At 32.1% G+C, this 16,051-nt stretch overlaps 1 protein-coding gene across 1 annotated transcript in view; it reads left to right on the forward strand.

The window, feature by feature from the left end:
- Nucleotides 1-16,051, forward strand: part of LOC149771448 (uncharacterized) — a 52,776-nt gene that overhangs the window by 16,961 nt on the left and 19,764 nt on the right. Inside the window, exons 12-19 of the mRNA XM_089948437.1 lie at nt 3,041-3,232; nt 6,236-6,453; nt 6,962-7,053; nt 9,323-9,447; nt 9,977-10,093; nt 11,580-11,697; nt 12,199-12,451; nt 14,502-14,664. Coding sequence (XP_089804563.1) covers nt 3,041-3,232; nt 6,236-6,453; nt 6,962-7,053; nt 9,323-9,447; nt 9,977-10,093; nt 11,580-11,697; nt 12,199-12,451; nt 14,502-14,664 — 1,278 coding nt within the window. The remainder of the gene's footprint in view (nt 1-3,040; nt 3,233-6,235; nt 6,454-6,961; nt 7,054-9,322; nt 9,448-9,976; nt 10,094-11,579; nt 11,698-12,198; nt 12,452-14,501; nt 14,665-16,051) is intronic.

Genomic DNA, 16,051 nt, shown 5'->3' on the forward strand with positions numbered 1-16,051 from the left:
ATCTCAACTGGTAAAGTGTTGAATAAGGCCTGAATAAATCTCGAAGATACTCTGGTGCAGCTCAATGAAGACATTTATGTACAAGGACAGCCATTACAAAAATAAATTCTTTCATATACTGTAAGCCATTTTAGTTTTGTAAACAATGCTTTTGATGAATAATCAGCAGATGCATCCAAAATAATAATCTAAAGTTTTTAAATCCTGCTGAGATTTATTTTAGTTTTATCATAAAGCTGAACAGTAATCCAGAGTCAGAAGAATATATACATTGTAGCAAAGAATGTGAGTTTCTATTGGTAAATTTTCATGGTTTTGCTGAGTTTGGCAATTTTGTATGACAATTTTATTGACAGATACATCCAATGCTTTTCCATCTTGGACATTTTCTAACTGATGGTTATTTTTTGTAAGAAATAATTTGGATTCTAATTTATATGGTTTTTGTGATGTCCCCAAAGTTATATGTTTTGTTTTACCCTTCATTTATTACCAACTTTTTTTGATGTGCCCAACTTTGAACACTGATGTTACATGTCTGAGAATAGTCTTGCTTATATATCCTCAGCATCTGAACATGATGTAAGCAGACTTGCATCATGTGCAAACAAATCTGTATTTGTGAATTCATTACTTAGTGGAAGTTCATATACATAAATATGAAAGAGGAGATGGCCTAAAACAGAACCTTGAAGGACCCCAGAATGAATAGTATGAGTTTGTAAAAGCTAATATTGAGATTTTGATCATCATTTTGTATAAGTTGGGATAGTTGGGAGGGGAAGGGAATAACTGTAATTGGATGAGTTCAGCTGTTAGATTCTTTCAAAATGTCACCATACTCTTATTTTCATCATTTGCCATTTTATAGTATTCTCTTTTCATGTACTTAGCTTAATGCCACCATTTTCAATAGCTTTTCATGTCTTTCTTATGAAATTTACTCATAGATGTCTAGATGTTTTGACCTTAGGAATAATCCACTTGCGTTTCAGTGGTATTTAACATTTTTGATCTTAATTGGGACATGCTTATCTAAGACTATCAAAAATTTGATACCATGTGTCTGAGTCAGTGCTGACTTCAGATATATTGCTTATTAAAGGGAAGGATTTGCAAATGAAATCATTTAAGAACTTTTCCTCATCAAAATTTTTAAAATCCCTGTATTGTGTTTTTGGATAGGAGAAGAATATTCAGAATTTCTTAATATCCAGCAATTGTTCATATTAAAATAAGTATAAGATATATCTGAAGTAAATCACTTAAATGAAAGGGGGTGATGGCACAGAACCAATTTGTTACCACAGCTATCATGGTATTATGACCTTTAGATCCAATTTGATTTGGTTGGTTGTTGTGGGGTTTAACGCCATTTTTCAGCACACGATAGGCCATATATGGCGGCCAGTATTAATGGTGGAGGAAGAACCCGGGAAAACCCCGGAAAGAACCACCGACCCACGAGAAGCTACTGGCATGCTTTCTCACATATCTACATTGGCTGAATCTGAGACTCGAACCGGCGCAGACAGAGGTGAGATGGCAGTGATCCGTAACGGCGAACGCTTTAGACCACTCGACCACTCGGGGCCCCCAGATCCAATTTGACAAAAGAATTAAAGCTTTTCCCTTACCCAGGATGATATGTCTTTACAATATTTTATCTATTTCTTAAACACAGAAATAGATATTTTCTAGAGAATATTTTGACTAATATTAGCTTTTCGAAATACTAATGGTTTCTATTGCTTAAAATACACCTGAATAATTTTGGAAAATTCAAAACTTGAACAAAAGCACACTGAATGCAGTGACATACCAAGATGCAGGTTGAAATAATTTCTTAATTTTCCCAAGAAAAAATGCCCAGCTGATTCATTCTATCACAAAAATTAATGAATTGCCTTAATCTGATGACATACTGACATGTTTTGTCTATAAAAAGACATGTTGGTTTGAAGGCCATGTTAACCGTTGTCCATATGACATGCCATAAAAAAACTTGCCTAACTAAAACAAGTCTTTAATATAGGTAATTATTGTTTTTCTTTTGTTCTGAATGGACTGGTCCTAAATTTATGAGTATGCTTCTATCTTAATTGGAAATTTCTTTTCATAGCCATAATTCCCATTATACAGATGGTTCAAAAGGTGATGGCAAAATTGGAGCTGCAATAGTAACACCCAACAGCACCATCTCAAACTGGTTATTGGATAAAGCTTCAATTTTTTGCCATCAGTTTTTACATCCATACTTATATTGAAACCTCTCAAAAACATATTTCATCATTTTTTCAGATTCTCTTTCCATACTGAAAGACCTGACAATCTGTTAATATCCCTGATATGACAGAAACATGATTTCTTCATACAATCTAGAAAATATATTCCATAATGTTGGCTGCCTAGTCATGTGGGTATAAAGTGTAATGAAAGGGCAGATAAAGCAGCCAAAGCTTCCCTCCAGTCATCCATTTTTGAATGGAAGATTTCATATGTTGATTTCAGCGTCTACTTCATACCTGGCAAAATGTGGAATGAAAAACTCTGCAAACAAACTTCAGAACATGAAACTCACTATTTGGCATTGATTGTTTGGAATAAACTGCTGACTGTATCATGATTTGTCCCACAAAATATTGTACCTTTGAGGGAATGCAAATGTGAACCAGGAATTTACATTAGTTACTTTATATTTTATTTTTTATACCTATTACTTGTCTATATTATCTTGTGCTTCATATTTAAATTTATTTGGAAAGGTTAATCTTCCTAAAATGTTTTTTCAATCTTCAGTTTTACAGTTTTTAAACTTACAAAAATATTGCTACTATGGTGCCATAAAACAATACTACATACATAAATATAATTTTACACATTTATTGTTAATCAAAGCTACAATTTACTTTATGTTTAGCAAAATAAATTCAGTGAATAGGCATGTATAATTTATATTCCTAAGAATTATGTATGCTCTGGTTACAGGTTGTAGTCATACGTGTAGCATTTTCTTCTTAGCACTCTCTTCATTTTTCAGACTATCCTGAAATTACTGCATTCTGGTGATAAAGCTGATAAAATCCTGGCTTTGAAGACAATAGGCAATGCAGGATTAGAAGATTTTATTCCTGAACTGAAGAAGGTGGTGGAAGACAAGACACAACCTTATACTGCCCGACTTACTGCTGCCTATGCTTTCAGACGCATCATTCAGCATGCAAAGGCTGAGGTAAAGTGTATTTACTCTTTCAGTATTCATTTCATTTATTAACTAGGGTTGCAATGATAAACCCAAAACTGTATTGTGATATATTGCACTATAACAAATCCATATTGCAATATGTATTGCAATACTATAACACTCAATGAAAACAATAAAATAATCACTATAGCATTTACTACTTGAAAAATATCTAATAGTGATGTTATCTCGTAAGACTTAAAATGGTAGTCAGTTGAACAGATAAAATCAACATAAAAATGAAAAAAGCCTACAAACACCTTTAAGCAGTAAAATTATCAGCAAATAAAAATCTCACCACCATTTCTTGGCTGTATTTTAATTTAAACTTCACAGGAGCAACGTTTTAAATGTCTCAACACATTTGAACTATCTTTTTTAATTTTTTAGCAAGATGTTAAATCACTGCATAGATGTCTTAAGGAAAATTAACATATTGACAACATCTAAAATCAAAGCATCCCTCTGTGTGGTAACAGTGTCTCCTGCTGTAATAAAGACTCTCTCCAATGGCATGGAAGTTACAGGAATGCATAGCCTTTTCCTGACTACTTGTGCAAGGAGTGGAAACTTGTACTGTTGAGCTTTCCACCATATCAAAGGATTCTCATCCAGCATTGTTAGGGATTCATTCTTGAACAAGTCACCTCTGTGAAGTCTGGATTGAGCACTGTTTTTTTATTGTGTCATTGGGAAAAAACCATATACATATGAGGCAAAGTGAAATTTATAAATTATAATTCTTCACAAGAAAAATATCTCCTGGTCTTGAGCTGTGCCCTACCCCATTAAAGTCTGCTCTAATACTGTGCATCACATTTCACATTCTTTTGCAATCTATTGATGAGCATATATCTAGGAGGAAAAGAAAATATAGCTCTTGAATCTAACTGGGTAAATTGTGAGGAATACGCAGATTTGTAAGATAAGAGCAACACCATGAAAATATCCTGGTGCAGGAAATTGTATTGCAGTATGTATCTCCAGAATAGCAAAATGCAATGTACAAATATACCGGTACATCAATGTATTACTAGTATTAAATATATATATTTATCTTTTGGTCCCTATGAGATATGCCGTCATTTTTCAAAGTCATACAGTAAAAATTAAAATTTGTTATGAGGACATAAACAGTGTTCTGGCTTTAGTTTTAAATATGCATTTAACTTTCTAAAATTACCAACAGTTACCAAATAAAATGTTGATTTTATGTAATGTTTATATCACATTACCTTTCCAATGCACTAAGAACCAGTTAACAAGAATAAACTCCATTCAGAAGTGAGCTGCTTGCTTAATTGTGGATGCCTCTTTTAATACGTGATCTGAAACTGTATTCCATGAATTGAAATAGCACAATGTGACCAAAGAAATTTGTATAAAGCATTAACTATATGTAAATTGTAATAGGCCAAAATACAGGAAAAAATGTTTGACTAAATTTATTGGCCCTATGCTTTAAAATAAACCTCTCAAAATCCCTTGAAAGTTAACCAACTGACTATTGAACAATTTAGATATAGGTTAAACTATTTGCAACAAGGATGTTGAACTCCTTGCATGTACATATTCAATCAGTAAAATCTATTGAAAGTTTGAAAGGAAAATATCTTACATGTTTGAAACACGCTTGTTGAATGATTTGTTATAATTCATGTGTTATTATCATTTATTTCTCCATTATGTGCATGCAATGTATATCATCATTTATTCTTTCTGTGATCTGTTTGTTAACATGATTATTTTTTAAGAAGAATATTGTTTTGATCTAATTTAATGGAGACTTCATTTTTTAGCCTTGCTCATCCTTATACAGCTATCTGTTTTTGAGCTAGAAATTTGCCACACATTGAAAAATTTATTAGATGAGGGCCTAAAGGGAGACTATACACATTTGTATTCTGATTTAGCTACCCTCATTAAATAAGAAATTATAATAAATTGGATGTGTAATGGAGGAGGAAAGATAGTATAAAGAAATAATAATAAATCATAAATTAAATGTCATTAAAGCTAGAATATAGAAAGTGTGAGGAAGACAAGATCACATGAACACATATACTCTTGTACTGAGCTGAAGAAATAATGACAGGGTGAGGAAATAAAATAAACTGAGAATATAACAAGAAACAAACTATTTGTTATTTGTCAAAGCATGCCATGCATGGGGACATACATGTATATTCTTCAAAACTAATTTCTTGTAGTTTTAGACATGTTTTTGTAGAATAGTTTATACATGAAGAAAACACTGACTCATCACCTAGGATTTGTTATATATCAATGTTTTTAACTCTTAACTATTCAACTTGGGATTGACACCAGCCAGTGTTAGTGGTCTAAGAAGCAAAATTAAGATACATAAATAAACTGTAGTCTAATGTGAATTATTGAATTGGAATCATCACACATACTTTCTGTTTGTAACTAGCTTATGAAAATGTAGAATGTGATTAAAACATTTGAAAACATCATATATTTCTATGTTACAGTGACAGATGAATGTGAGAGAGTAAGATGGTATAATTGTTGCTTAAGTATAATAATGCAAATGAGTAATTATAGATTCAAGAAGAATAAATTTTTTTTAAAATTAATGACAACATATATATGGAATTCATTTGAAATGTGACATCAAAAGTTTAATTACATGATAATGTGGCAGAAGGGGTGGAGGTGGGATGCATGGACTTTTACTCTTTTCTTAAGCAAACATCCAAAGCTAAACTGACACTATCAGTCATTCTAGTGCATTGTATTCCCTGTCACTGGTAAGGTGAATCACATAAAACAAATTTTTCAGACCCTTTGGTTGACCCTCACAGGGTGATTAACATTGCTTTATGTGGAATCTGGCATTTGTTCCAACTTGCCATACACATCCTTTCACAAAAGTAAATATTATTATTCTTCTTCTTATTATTATTATTGTTATTATTATTTATTATTGTTATTATTATTATTATTATAATTATTATTATTCCACAGGTAAAGAAAATCTTCATGCAGCGCTACTTTGACAATGAGGATACGGATGAGATGCGAATGGCTGGTTTGCACCTAATTTTCAAGACAGATCCAACTCACAGTGAACTTGAAATGATTGCACGCTCCCTGTGGCATGAGACCTCTGAGAATGTGGGCAGCTTTGCATACTCTCTGCTGGAACAGCTTTCCAACTCCACTCATCCATGTGAATCCACAATGTGAGCAAATGTTTTCTGTAAATGCAGAAATGACAACCATTCTCATTTTGGCAGAATGATTTTTATTTTTACCTCATAATATGCCTTTAGAATCAATTCAATCAGGTTATGACTTTCCATTCAAATAAAATGATATAGGTAACTTAAACAACTTAAACATGTGACTGTATATAAGGTGAAGTTATGATGCATGCTATGCATGGGGTGTACAAAAGGGACCTGGAAACTAACTACAGATTGGTCTAATTATGCTTGATACTGTTTTCCTCTTGAAATAATTATCAGAGTGTCTGGTGCATAAGCTCTTAAGCGGATTTCCTCCTAATGATTACCTGCACACAACTGCTGAAGGTCACCTATTATAAAGATAATTCTCTTCTTATATATATGTAGATTCCTAGGATGTAAGAAATGATCTTTCCTGATAATGCTGGAAGAAAAATTATTGTGCATGAGGGTAATTTCATGGAAGGTTTACAAACCTGTGTGTCTTCATTTGTATTTTTAGGGCACGCAATGCAACTTTGGCCCTTCATCTTGCAAAGAGATTTGAGCCAAATCGATTCTTTTCCAGTTTTATGCAAGTAAATACCTATGATTGTAAGTATTTAATTTGCATCTTTTTAATCATAAACGTTAATTTTTCATTGTATTTTGCTTATTAAAGGATCTTGCTGTTAAAAGAGTTTATATATAAAAAAAATATGAGTTGTTTGATATTTTGGGATCATCTGGACTATTGGGTAAGTGTCTTCTGTAATTATAATTTGGTCCCATATTACTGTATTACATGTCATATGAATTATCTATTCCAATCACAGTAATTTGAAATATATAATAATAACTTTGCAATAATTTAAATGAAGTGTATTCACCTTTTCAGTATTTATTTAGTGTTTGTGCAGAATCTTTTAAACAAAATTTTCTAGTATTCATTCTGCTATTAGGAAGATTTAGAATTAGAAACTAGAATTAGAATTAGAATTGTGTGTTTAGTTCTCTTGATTGTCAAGTAAGCTTTTGGTATGTATCCATCATATGTAATGTATTTTCTGTCCATCAGCAATTGCTTTTAACACTCTGGTGGCCATATTTCTTAATCTGTCTTAAGTGACTGCTGTGGTCAGTTACCATCTGTAATTTACATCCACAGTCATTAGGAATGGACCGATTTTATTACAATTAAATGCACTGTTGAACACAAACAACAACCATGACTTTTAGGCAAAATATATGTTTCAACACTGCTATTAATGATTGCATTGGAAAAACAAATATAAATACCACTGACCTTTATTTAGTCAACTGTAACCATGACTGTTTAGGAAGATCTGTAGGCAAAGTGCAGATTTTTCTTAACAAAGAAAGAAACAAAAAGACAAGTTGGGCAGATGGTTTACAAAAATCTACAGTGTTGTGTAGTTGAGACCAAAAAGCAGACTTAAGTACATGTCTCTAAGCTGTCAGACTAGTTTCATAATGCACAGGATTGATGCACATTAACAAGGTGGTCTTGAATCTGACTGTCTTAGCTTGTAATCACTCTGGAGACTGTATTTCTAATCCAGTTTTAATTCAGTTTGGTACATAGGGTTAGGTTGTCAAGATCATTGATAAGAAAAAATATGAACAAATTCCATTTGTATTAATGAAGTAATTTTGCATCTGATTTGTAGAGCTTGTCAACACTTTAGCTACTGCATGTATTTCTGATAATATTTTTATGAAACATTGCATATTGGCTTTTATCATCAAGGCAGTAATGTTTTTTATTATGGGCAGGATCTATGCATGTTAATAATATGGTCTTGCATATGATTGACTGTGATTCTTACCACTTGAGGAACACTATTTTTGACCCTATTTTAATCAAACTTGGTAATTATGTATCTGTTTTACATATTATTGGATGATTTATAATATGAGTGAGACTTATACATATTTATGAGGTGAATTCGTCTCTAATTGGCCAAGTTTGTTTTTTCCACTCTAGAGTCTGTATTTTCGATAGGATTTTTATCAAACTTGGTAAATAATCCCATATTATCAAGATCTTAGTTGAGTGTGATTATAAGTGAAGTTAAGAATATCAATAACATATCCTTGCATCTGATTGTCTTTGTCCATAGTCTAGCAGCTGTATTTCTGATAAAATTTGTTAGATTAAAATCGGAAATTATTCATTTATTATCAAGATTTTGGATGAGTTTGATTATGAGCAAGACCATTACATATTAATGAGGTAATTTTGTATGTAATTGGCTAAACTTGTTACCTCTCTTGAGACCAAAATTAATTCACCTATTAATGGCATACCATGCATCTGATTGGCTGGCTTGTTACCTCAAGATTTAAAGACTGTATTTCTGGTCCAATATTTACCAAACTTGGCAAATGAATGTAGACTATCATTTTCTTTGATTACATCAATTATGACCAAGAACTATGCATATTAATTATGCCTTCACCTTTAGAAAGAATTTTGATCAGGCTGTAGTGTCAAAGGTTAAATTAAGTAAGGCAGGTGAATGATATCAGATCCACTTAGAACTCTTGTTTCTTGTTCCTTATTCTTCAAGTGGATTATTCTTTTGTTGCTCATGACATGTTCCCTGTTGTTTGGAGGTAGGGATTTGGAGAATTTTCTATGATTTAATTAGATGTATATAAATGTAATATATTCTTGCAAATTGTTGCAATTAATAATTGTCTGTTTCTACAATTTTGGCTGAGAAAGTTATTTTGCTTTGTATCTGAATTATCCCTTTTTTGACAACAGAATATGGTTATGAGTCCAATCCACATATGTTAAATATGATTGTCATTTGATGGTTCAATTTTATTTACATTGTGTTTACTAATTTTGCAGCCTTGTGGAGGATAGGCAATACCATGCAAACAACCATTTTCTTCTCTCCCAATGAGGTCAGTCCAAGAGCAGCATTTTATGGCTTTAGCCTGGAGTTGTTCTCCCAGTCCAGTCCCATAGCAGAGGTAAGTGACATGCAGTCCTTCATCAAAAATTTCTTGGTCAACACCTTAATTTGAATACAGTCCTCACCCCACAATAAAACCTAATCATGACTTGCACAATTTTTTAATTCTTTTATCAGGTAATATGATTTTTTCAAATGCAAGTCAAAATTAAGTTTAACCAATCTCAAGTCTTCTCTTAACTATGTCAGGTCTTCACTTAACTGTACAGCATGTTGATGAAATTGAGGCCATATTTTCCTTTTACGTACCATGTACAAAGCTCTATTCATACAATATCCTTATCTTTTTAAGGTTATGAATATATTTTTTAATAATTGTTATCAATAAGATCTGAAAGTTATTAATAAAGATTGCTTGCAGCTATAAAGATTAATGCAAGACTTACATCTTATATGTTAATTTATATTACCAATTTAAGAAATGATAGAAAGTCTTTCAAGAAACTGAAATATTTACTCATTACTGACATTATCCTACTACATCTACTTCTGTTATTATTAACACTGCTACTATTATTGATAAATAGGTTGGGTATGTAGCCAAAGGCCTTGACTCCTTTATGAGGGCATATATGGGACCGGACAGCAGCAGTGATAGAGTCTCACAGGATTCCAGCCCTCATATTAGCTCAATCAAACAAAAGGTACCAGTAATACAAACTGATAACTGACAGTAAAATATCCCTTTATAGTGAACAATTTTGTATGAAAAGTCACATAGGGGTAGACCTATAACTCTAAAAAGTTGCGATTAATCCACATTGTACTATATTTTTGAAGAATGATTTGAACATATACCTTTGTATTTTGGTAAGGAGATATAAAGACAGTTTCTGTCAGCAACATCAGATTTTTATTATATAAAATTTCTTTTTCACATGTAATTCTTTAATACCTCTGCCACTGTCGAGTAGTACAGGCTTAAATCTTAATGCGTGATATCTGCAAAGGTACATGTCACATGGATCATGGAGGCATTGAACACCGATTATTTCAGTAATGGGTGTCACTTTTTAGAATTTGATTCTACATGTGTTTAAATGACAAGTACTTACTTCATTTGGATTCATATGCATCCATATTCCTTTGGAAAGTAATTATTTAGATGCCTTGAGAGATGCATACAGCAAAATCAATGTTAAAGTATGTAGACATTTTTGGATGAAATGAACCTAAAAGTTTGATCCAGTATAATCTGGATTGAATGTCATGCACTGTGATGTCACAATGAAAGTTACGCATATTGATAAACAAATTTGTACTACCTTCGATTGTGAAGATTCCACTCAATGCACTTTTATTTTGACCCAAGTTTAGTACATGGCCACCATTGTAAAAGACCACAGAGATCCATAATTTTTGTCTGGAAGTTTCTTGATGACAATTAAAGAGCAGATCAGTAAAATCAGGATTGAATAGACTTTAGTTAAAGAAAAGTAGTGTTAGATTTTTGTAATGAAAATTATATTTCATGTAAAATGAGTAAATGCGCATGCATGACCCATGTAACTTGTGCTATAGGTGAGTGTGTTCATACATGTTATGTTCAAATAAATCCTTTTTGAAAGTAACCACCATTGTTTTTTGTTCCCAGTGAACAGTTTAAAGGAGTTTATATTTTTCCTGATACTATTAGTTTTATATGAATATTATTTTATACTCTATTTTTGTACAATTCTAGCTTGTAGTTTATGCTTCCACTAAAATCGCAGAAGGGGTACATATTTGTTATGTTCAGTCTGCACATTGATTCATTATTTAATTTTTCATACTATTGTAAATTGTTTTAGCACAAATAGACAAAAACCACTTGTAGTAGACAAATGAAATTTGATATTCTAATTTGCTCTAATTTGTAGATGACCTGATTAGGGTCATAGGTCATTGCTACAATTTGCCATTTTTAAAAATAATTCTGGACTTTCTTTTGGACTTTCAGACAAAACCTTTGTTGGCACAATTTAGCAAAAATCCATTAGCATAGACAAATAAGATTTGGGATGCATGTTTGTATTAGATTTTAATGCCATTATAACAATTATTAAAACAATTTCTAAATTTTTTTAATTTTGGGACTTCATAATGGGTGCAAATATTTCACAAACACAAAATCAATTCTCTGAATTGCAGCTGAAAGTTTCACCAAGAGAATATGAGAAGTATGAAGGAAACATGCTAATTAAATTCTTCGGCAATGAGATTGGTTATTATGATCTTGAGGAAATTCTACCATTCATAAGCGGCCAAGGTAAACTTCAGTTAATAGTTTTTACAAAATAGGATTTTATAAATTTCAGGATAATGTTAATACTTTTATGATATCATTAATTTAGGTGTCATTCCTTTGATTGTTATTACTGGCAGTTTTTGTTCGTCATCACAGAGGCAATATATGTTTTCTCAAAAATTAAAAAATAATAATAATAATAATAATAATAATGAAAATTTAACATTTTAATTAATGACGACTTAATTCCACCTTTCATTCATTGAACACATTCTTTGTATCCCCATTCCATCATCAATTTGCTACATGATTATTGTTATAAGCAGTATTACCTATAATTCTCAACATTTATAATTTCTCTTGAATTTTTGTTGCAATGTTTTTGTTGGTATATTTTTCTTTTGCGTTGATTTCAGGAAAATAATAAAAGTGGACTGTAAAACTAAGATGAACAAGTTTAACTATCTATAGACATATCTGCAGGTGATGTATTTTACAAACACTATCCTTTTTACTTTACAGGCATGGCATCACTGGCAAGTTCAACTTTGAACAGGATGCTGAATTTTGAAAGGATATTTAGCTTTGCTGACCATCACAAGGCCATTTCATCTGAGATTGGTTTTCCTCTTCGCCTCACTCTGGATGGATTTATGGTTGCTAAGGTGGCTGGAAATATTGATACTGAAACTGAAAATGTTGAGACCTTAGCAAGCCAGAGAACCAGGTCTGCTTTCAACACAAGATGGAATGCCATTTTCAACCTTAGGCCAAGGTAATGTATTTCTCCTAGGGCTGCTTTGTAGATTGTTAGAAAAGTCAGAGGGACTTATAATGTGAAAAGCTGTATATTGTGAAAAACTTTCTTAAATAAAACTAGTCAGAATTTTGTAAAAGAATATAATAACTGGGATGGGGATGGACTGATTGCAAAACATTGACTTTGGGGAGAATGGTTCAGATAACTGATATTTAGATTAGGTTTGATTGAAACGGATGTATGGCTATGATTCAATATGCTAAAAGAAATTTTTATAAAACACTGGTTGAAAATACAGACAAATCAACAGAAATTTGGAAGATTCTGAGGGATTTTACTCCAAACAAAAAGAATAAGATACAACTAACAATTGATAGGACATTAATTGATCATTTACATGACATTGTTAACAGATTCAAGGAGCACTTAATTAATGTAACCAACATAACTTCCAATATATTGAATACTACAGCAAAAAATACAAAGTTGGAGGAGTTTATTAAGTTTAAAATCCCTGAAAATGTGCAGTTCACAATTCCATTTTTATCAAGTGTAGATGTAACAAGTGAACTGAAAAAGTGAAATTCTAAGGAATCAACTGGAGTTGAAGAAATTGTCCATTCATCTTAAAAGAAATGTGATGATATTACTGCTTCATCTTTTTCCCATATAATTAATTAAAGCATTGCTAAAATAATCTCCCATCTCAACTGATGTTATACCTGTTTACAAAAATGTTTAAAAATCAAATCCCGATAATTACAAACCAATTTATATATTCTGCCAACCATATTGAAACTGTTTGAAAGACATGTTTCCAAACATTTTATGGTTACCATTGAAAGTACTATTTAATTCATCCCCCCCAATAATGATTTAGACAGAACCTCCTGTGTGTGAGTGATTTGGATTTTTATGAGTTTTTCAGTCATATTGCTATGATGTCTGCAGTGTGGGAGTTTATAGTGATGTCTAGTACTGAGGCATTATACCACAAACATGATGTTGCATCATGTCCCACTCAGTCACATTATCGTGACACCCGACTGACAAGTCCCAACACTAACCTCTTAACTCTGAGAACCAAGCTAGGCAGCTGCTAGTACCATTTTTATAAGTGTTTGGTATGACTCTGCTGGGGTTTGAACCCACAGCTTCCTGTATCTGAGGAGGACACTCTAGCCACTTAGGTCATCGGAGTGGTGAACCACTCCTGTCGATTGGTATTAACAAAATTCACTGGGAACTGGTTAGTTGCTCTGGACAATGGAGAATTGGTTGGAACTATATATCTTGATTTTAAGGGAGCTTTTGATTTTGTTGATGATAGTATTCTTGCATGGAAACTTGAAAAGTGCAAATGTTCTCATTTATCACTCTCATGGTTCAAATCATAGCTATCTGACAGAAGCCATCAAGTTGCCATTGGTAACACTAAATAAGAACTGATGTCCATCAACAACAGAGTTTTCTGTTGGAAATGTTCTTTTATTTCCTTGTCTACTCCCTGTCTATGTAGATTAATGGCCATTGTCAATCAGTTGCTTGTATTAATGAGACACTGAAAGAGTTCGATTTCAAATATTCTATGTCATCCTCTCCTAAATTTGGTTTCACAACACAAGTTCATCTCTTTACCTATAGCATTAATTTAATTACATGTGGTCTAATATGTAAGTGCATCATTTTCTTGTACCGATAATCTCCTCACTCTCTAACTCTGTCCTACTCCTTGAACAGTAATCCAGAGTTCATTGCCCCAAATTCCTTAAATGTATGATGTGTCCTTGAAAAATCATTTAATTTTTTAAAATGTTACAAAATATATTTAACAGTGTTTCAATAACAAAAATATTTAAGCTTGTGACTTTGTAGCAGTTAGACATCCATTTTACACATGATTACCATGTGCTGTTTAAAGGATTAACTATTTTGTCAATCAGTAGTTGCTCATGTAATCCATTTGCTAAATCTGAAGCAGAAAATCCCTTCTCTAAGTATTTTAGTTATTCTCCATGTAACCAGCTCTCAATTTATTTTTTATGTATCCTTTTACATTTTTCAGTGGAGCAATGGAACTGCAGTGGAAGATGGCTTGTGATGCAGCAATATTTTTAAATGGTGCAATGGTAAAGACCAAAGTTCACCTTGACTGGCCACTCAGACTGAAAACAGACCTTGACTTCCCCAAGAGAAAGTTTATTGTGAGAGCTGATATTTCATCGGAGGTAAGAAGTGACACAACAATATGAAGTAAAATATATTTAGTGTGAACATGGTGACAGCCAAATGTGCAGTTATTGTGATGTAAATTTTGCATACTGGATGAAGCTAAATATTTATATTAAATAAGTATATGAGAAATTATGGATACAGTGAAGTAATCTGGGAGGATCTCCAGAGGTTGGGTATCATTGTTTAACTGTTCAATCATATTGAATAAATCATTTAATGTTGTGAATGCAGTGTGATTCAATTAGTGTGTATGAGTGTATGCATATCGTTAAAATGCAAATTTGAATCATAAGCTACTTTCAGGTGTAAGTACTGTCCTACTGCAAACAATATAGAACCTGCTCAGACATTACATAATCTATTGGCAAGTCAGGGTCTGTATTGTTTGTTCTACTCATTGCTTTTGATAAACTGTAGAGATTCAGGTCTGCCATCACATAATGCACTGGCAGATCTGGATCTGCCCAGATTGAAATTGGACTCAACTTATAAGGAAGTATGTCCAATAATTTTAATCTCAGATGCAAAGGTTTCTTGATTATAATTTTGTTATATTTACTGATAATTTATGATGGTGTGGAAAACTTTTTATCCAATTCAGTTAAGTATATTGCAATAAAATGCAAAGAAATTGTTTAAATAAAAAGAACTGTAGAAAATATTTGTCTTCTAAATACCCCTGTTTTTAAGTGCTGTGGTTAATGTATGCACAGGCAATATTTTTACAATTTAATTTGCCTAAATTGATTAAGCTAACAGATACATCAGTTTTGATAGATGAAAACTTTAAAATGAGTTCTTCATCCAGTGAAATATTTAGGCATACATTTGCAAAGAGATAGATGGACAGACAGACAAAGAGAAATGGATAAAGAGAGACAGTAAGATGATTCTATGACCATCTAACCCCAAGACAGTTCAAACCCATTTCAGAGTTTATATCACAACACACCTTCTCAATAGTAATAACAAGACAGGAAGATATGGGATAAAAGAGAATTATAATATTGTATTACACTGTCTTTGTAATAGTTTAGAGCAAGAGGAGGAGTTTATTGATAAGAACAATGTAATTTGCTTTTTATTGATAATATTTTCCAAGGTCAAAAAGTAGATGCCCATAACTGTCACTAATCTATGAAATTATTTTCCTTCATCCATCATCATATGGTCAGTTTTTATGCATAATTGCTTACATTACAAAACCTTAACATTCTTGTTGATAGTATCCAATAACATATTTATCTATCCATCTATCTATAGAAACAAACAGGGGATGCACTATAACACTGTTTTTAGGGTTCATAATTTCCAACTTTGTTATATACCATTCTGCAGTATAAAAAAAATATTGAAAACAATGTATGCAAATGTGAATGT

This window comes from Sinohyriopsis cumingii, unplaced genomic scaffold (genome assembly GCF_028554795.1).
Source record: "Sinohyriopsis cumingii isolate HCF-2022 unplaced genomic scaffold, ASM2855479v2 utg001851l, whole genome shotgun sequence".
Lineage (NCBI taxonomy): Eukaryota > Metazoa > Mollusca > Bivalvia > Unionida > Unionidae > Sinohyriopsis > Sinohyriopsis cumingii.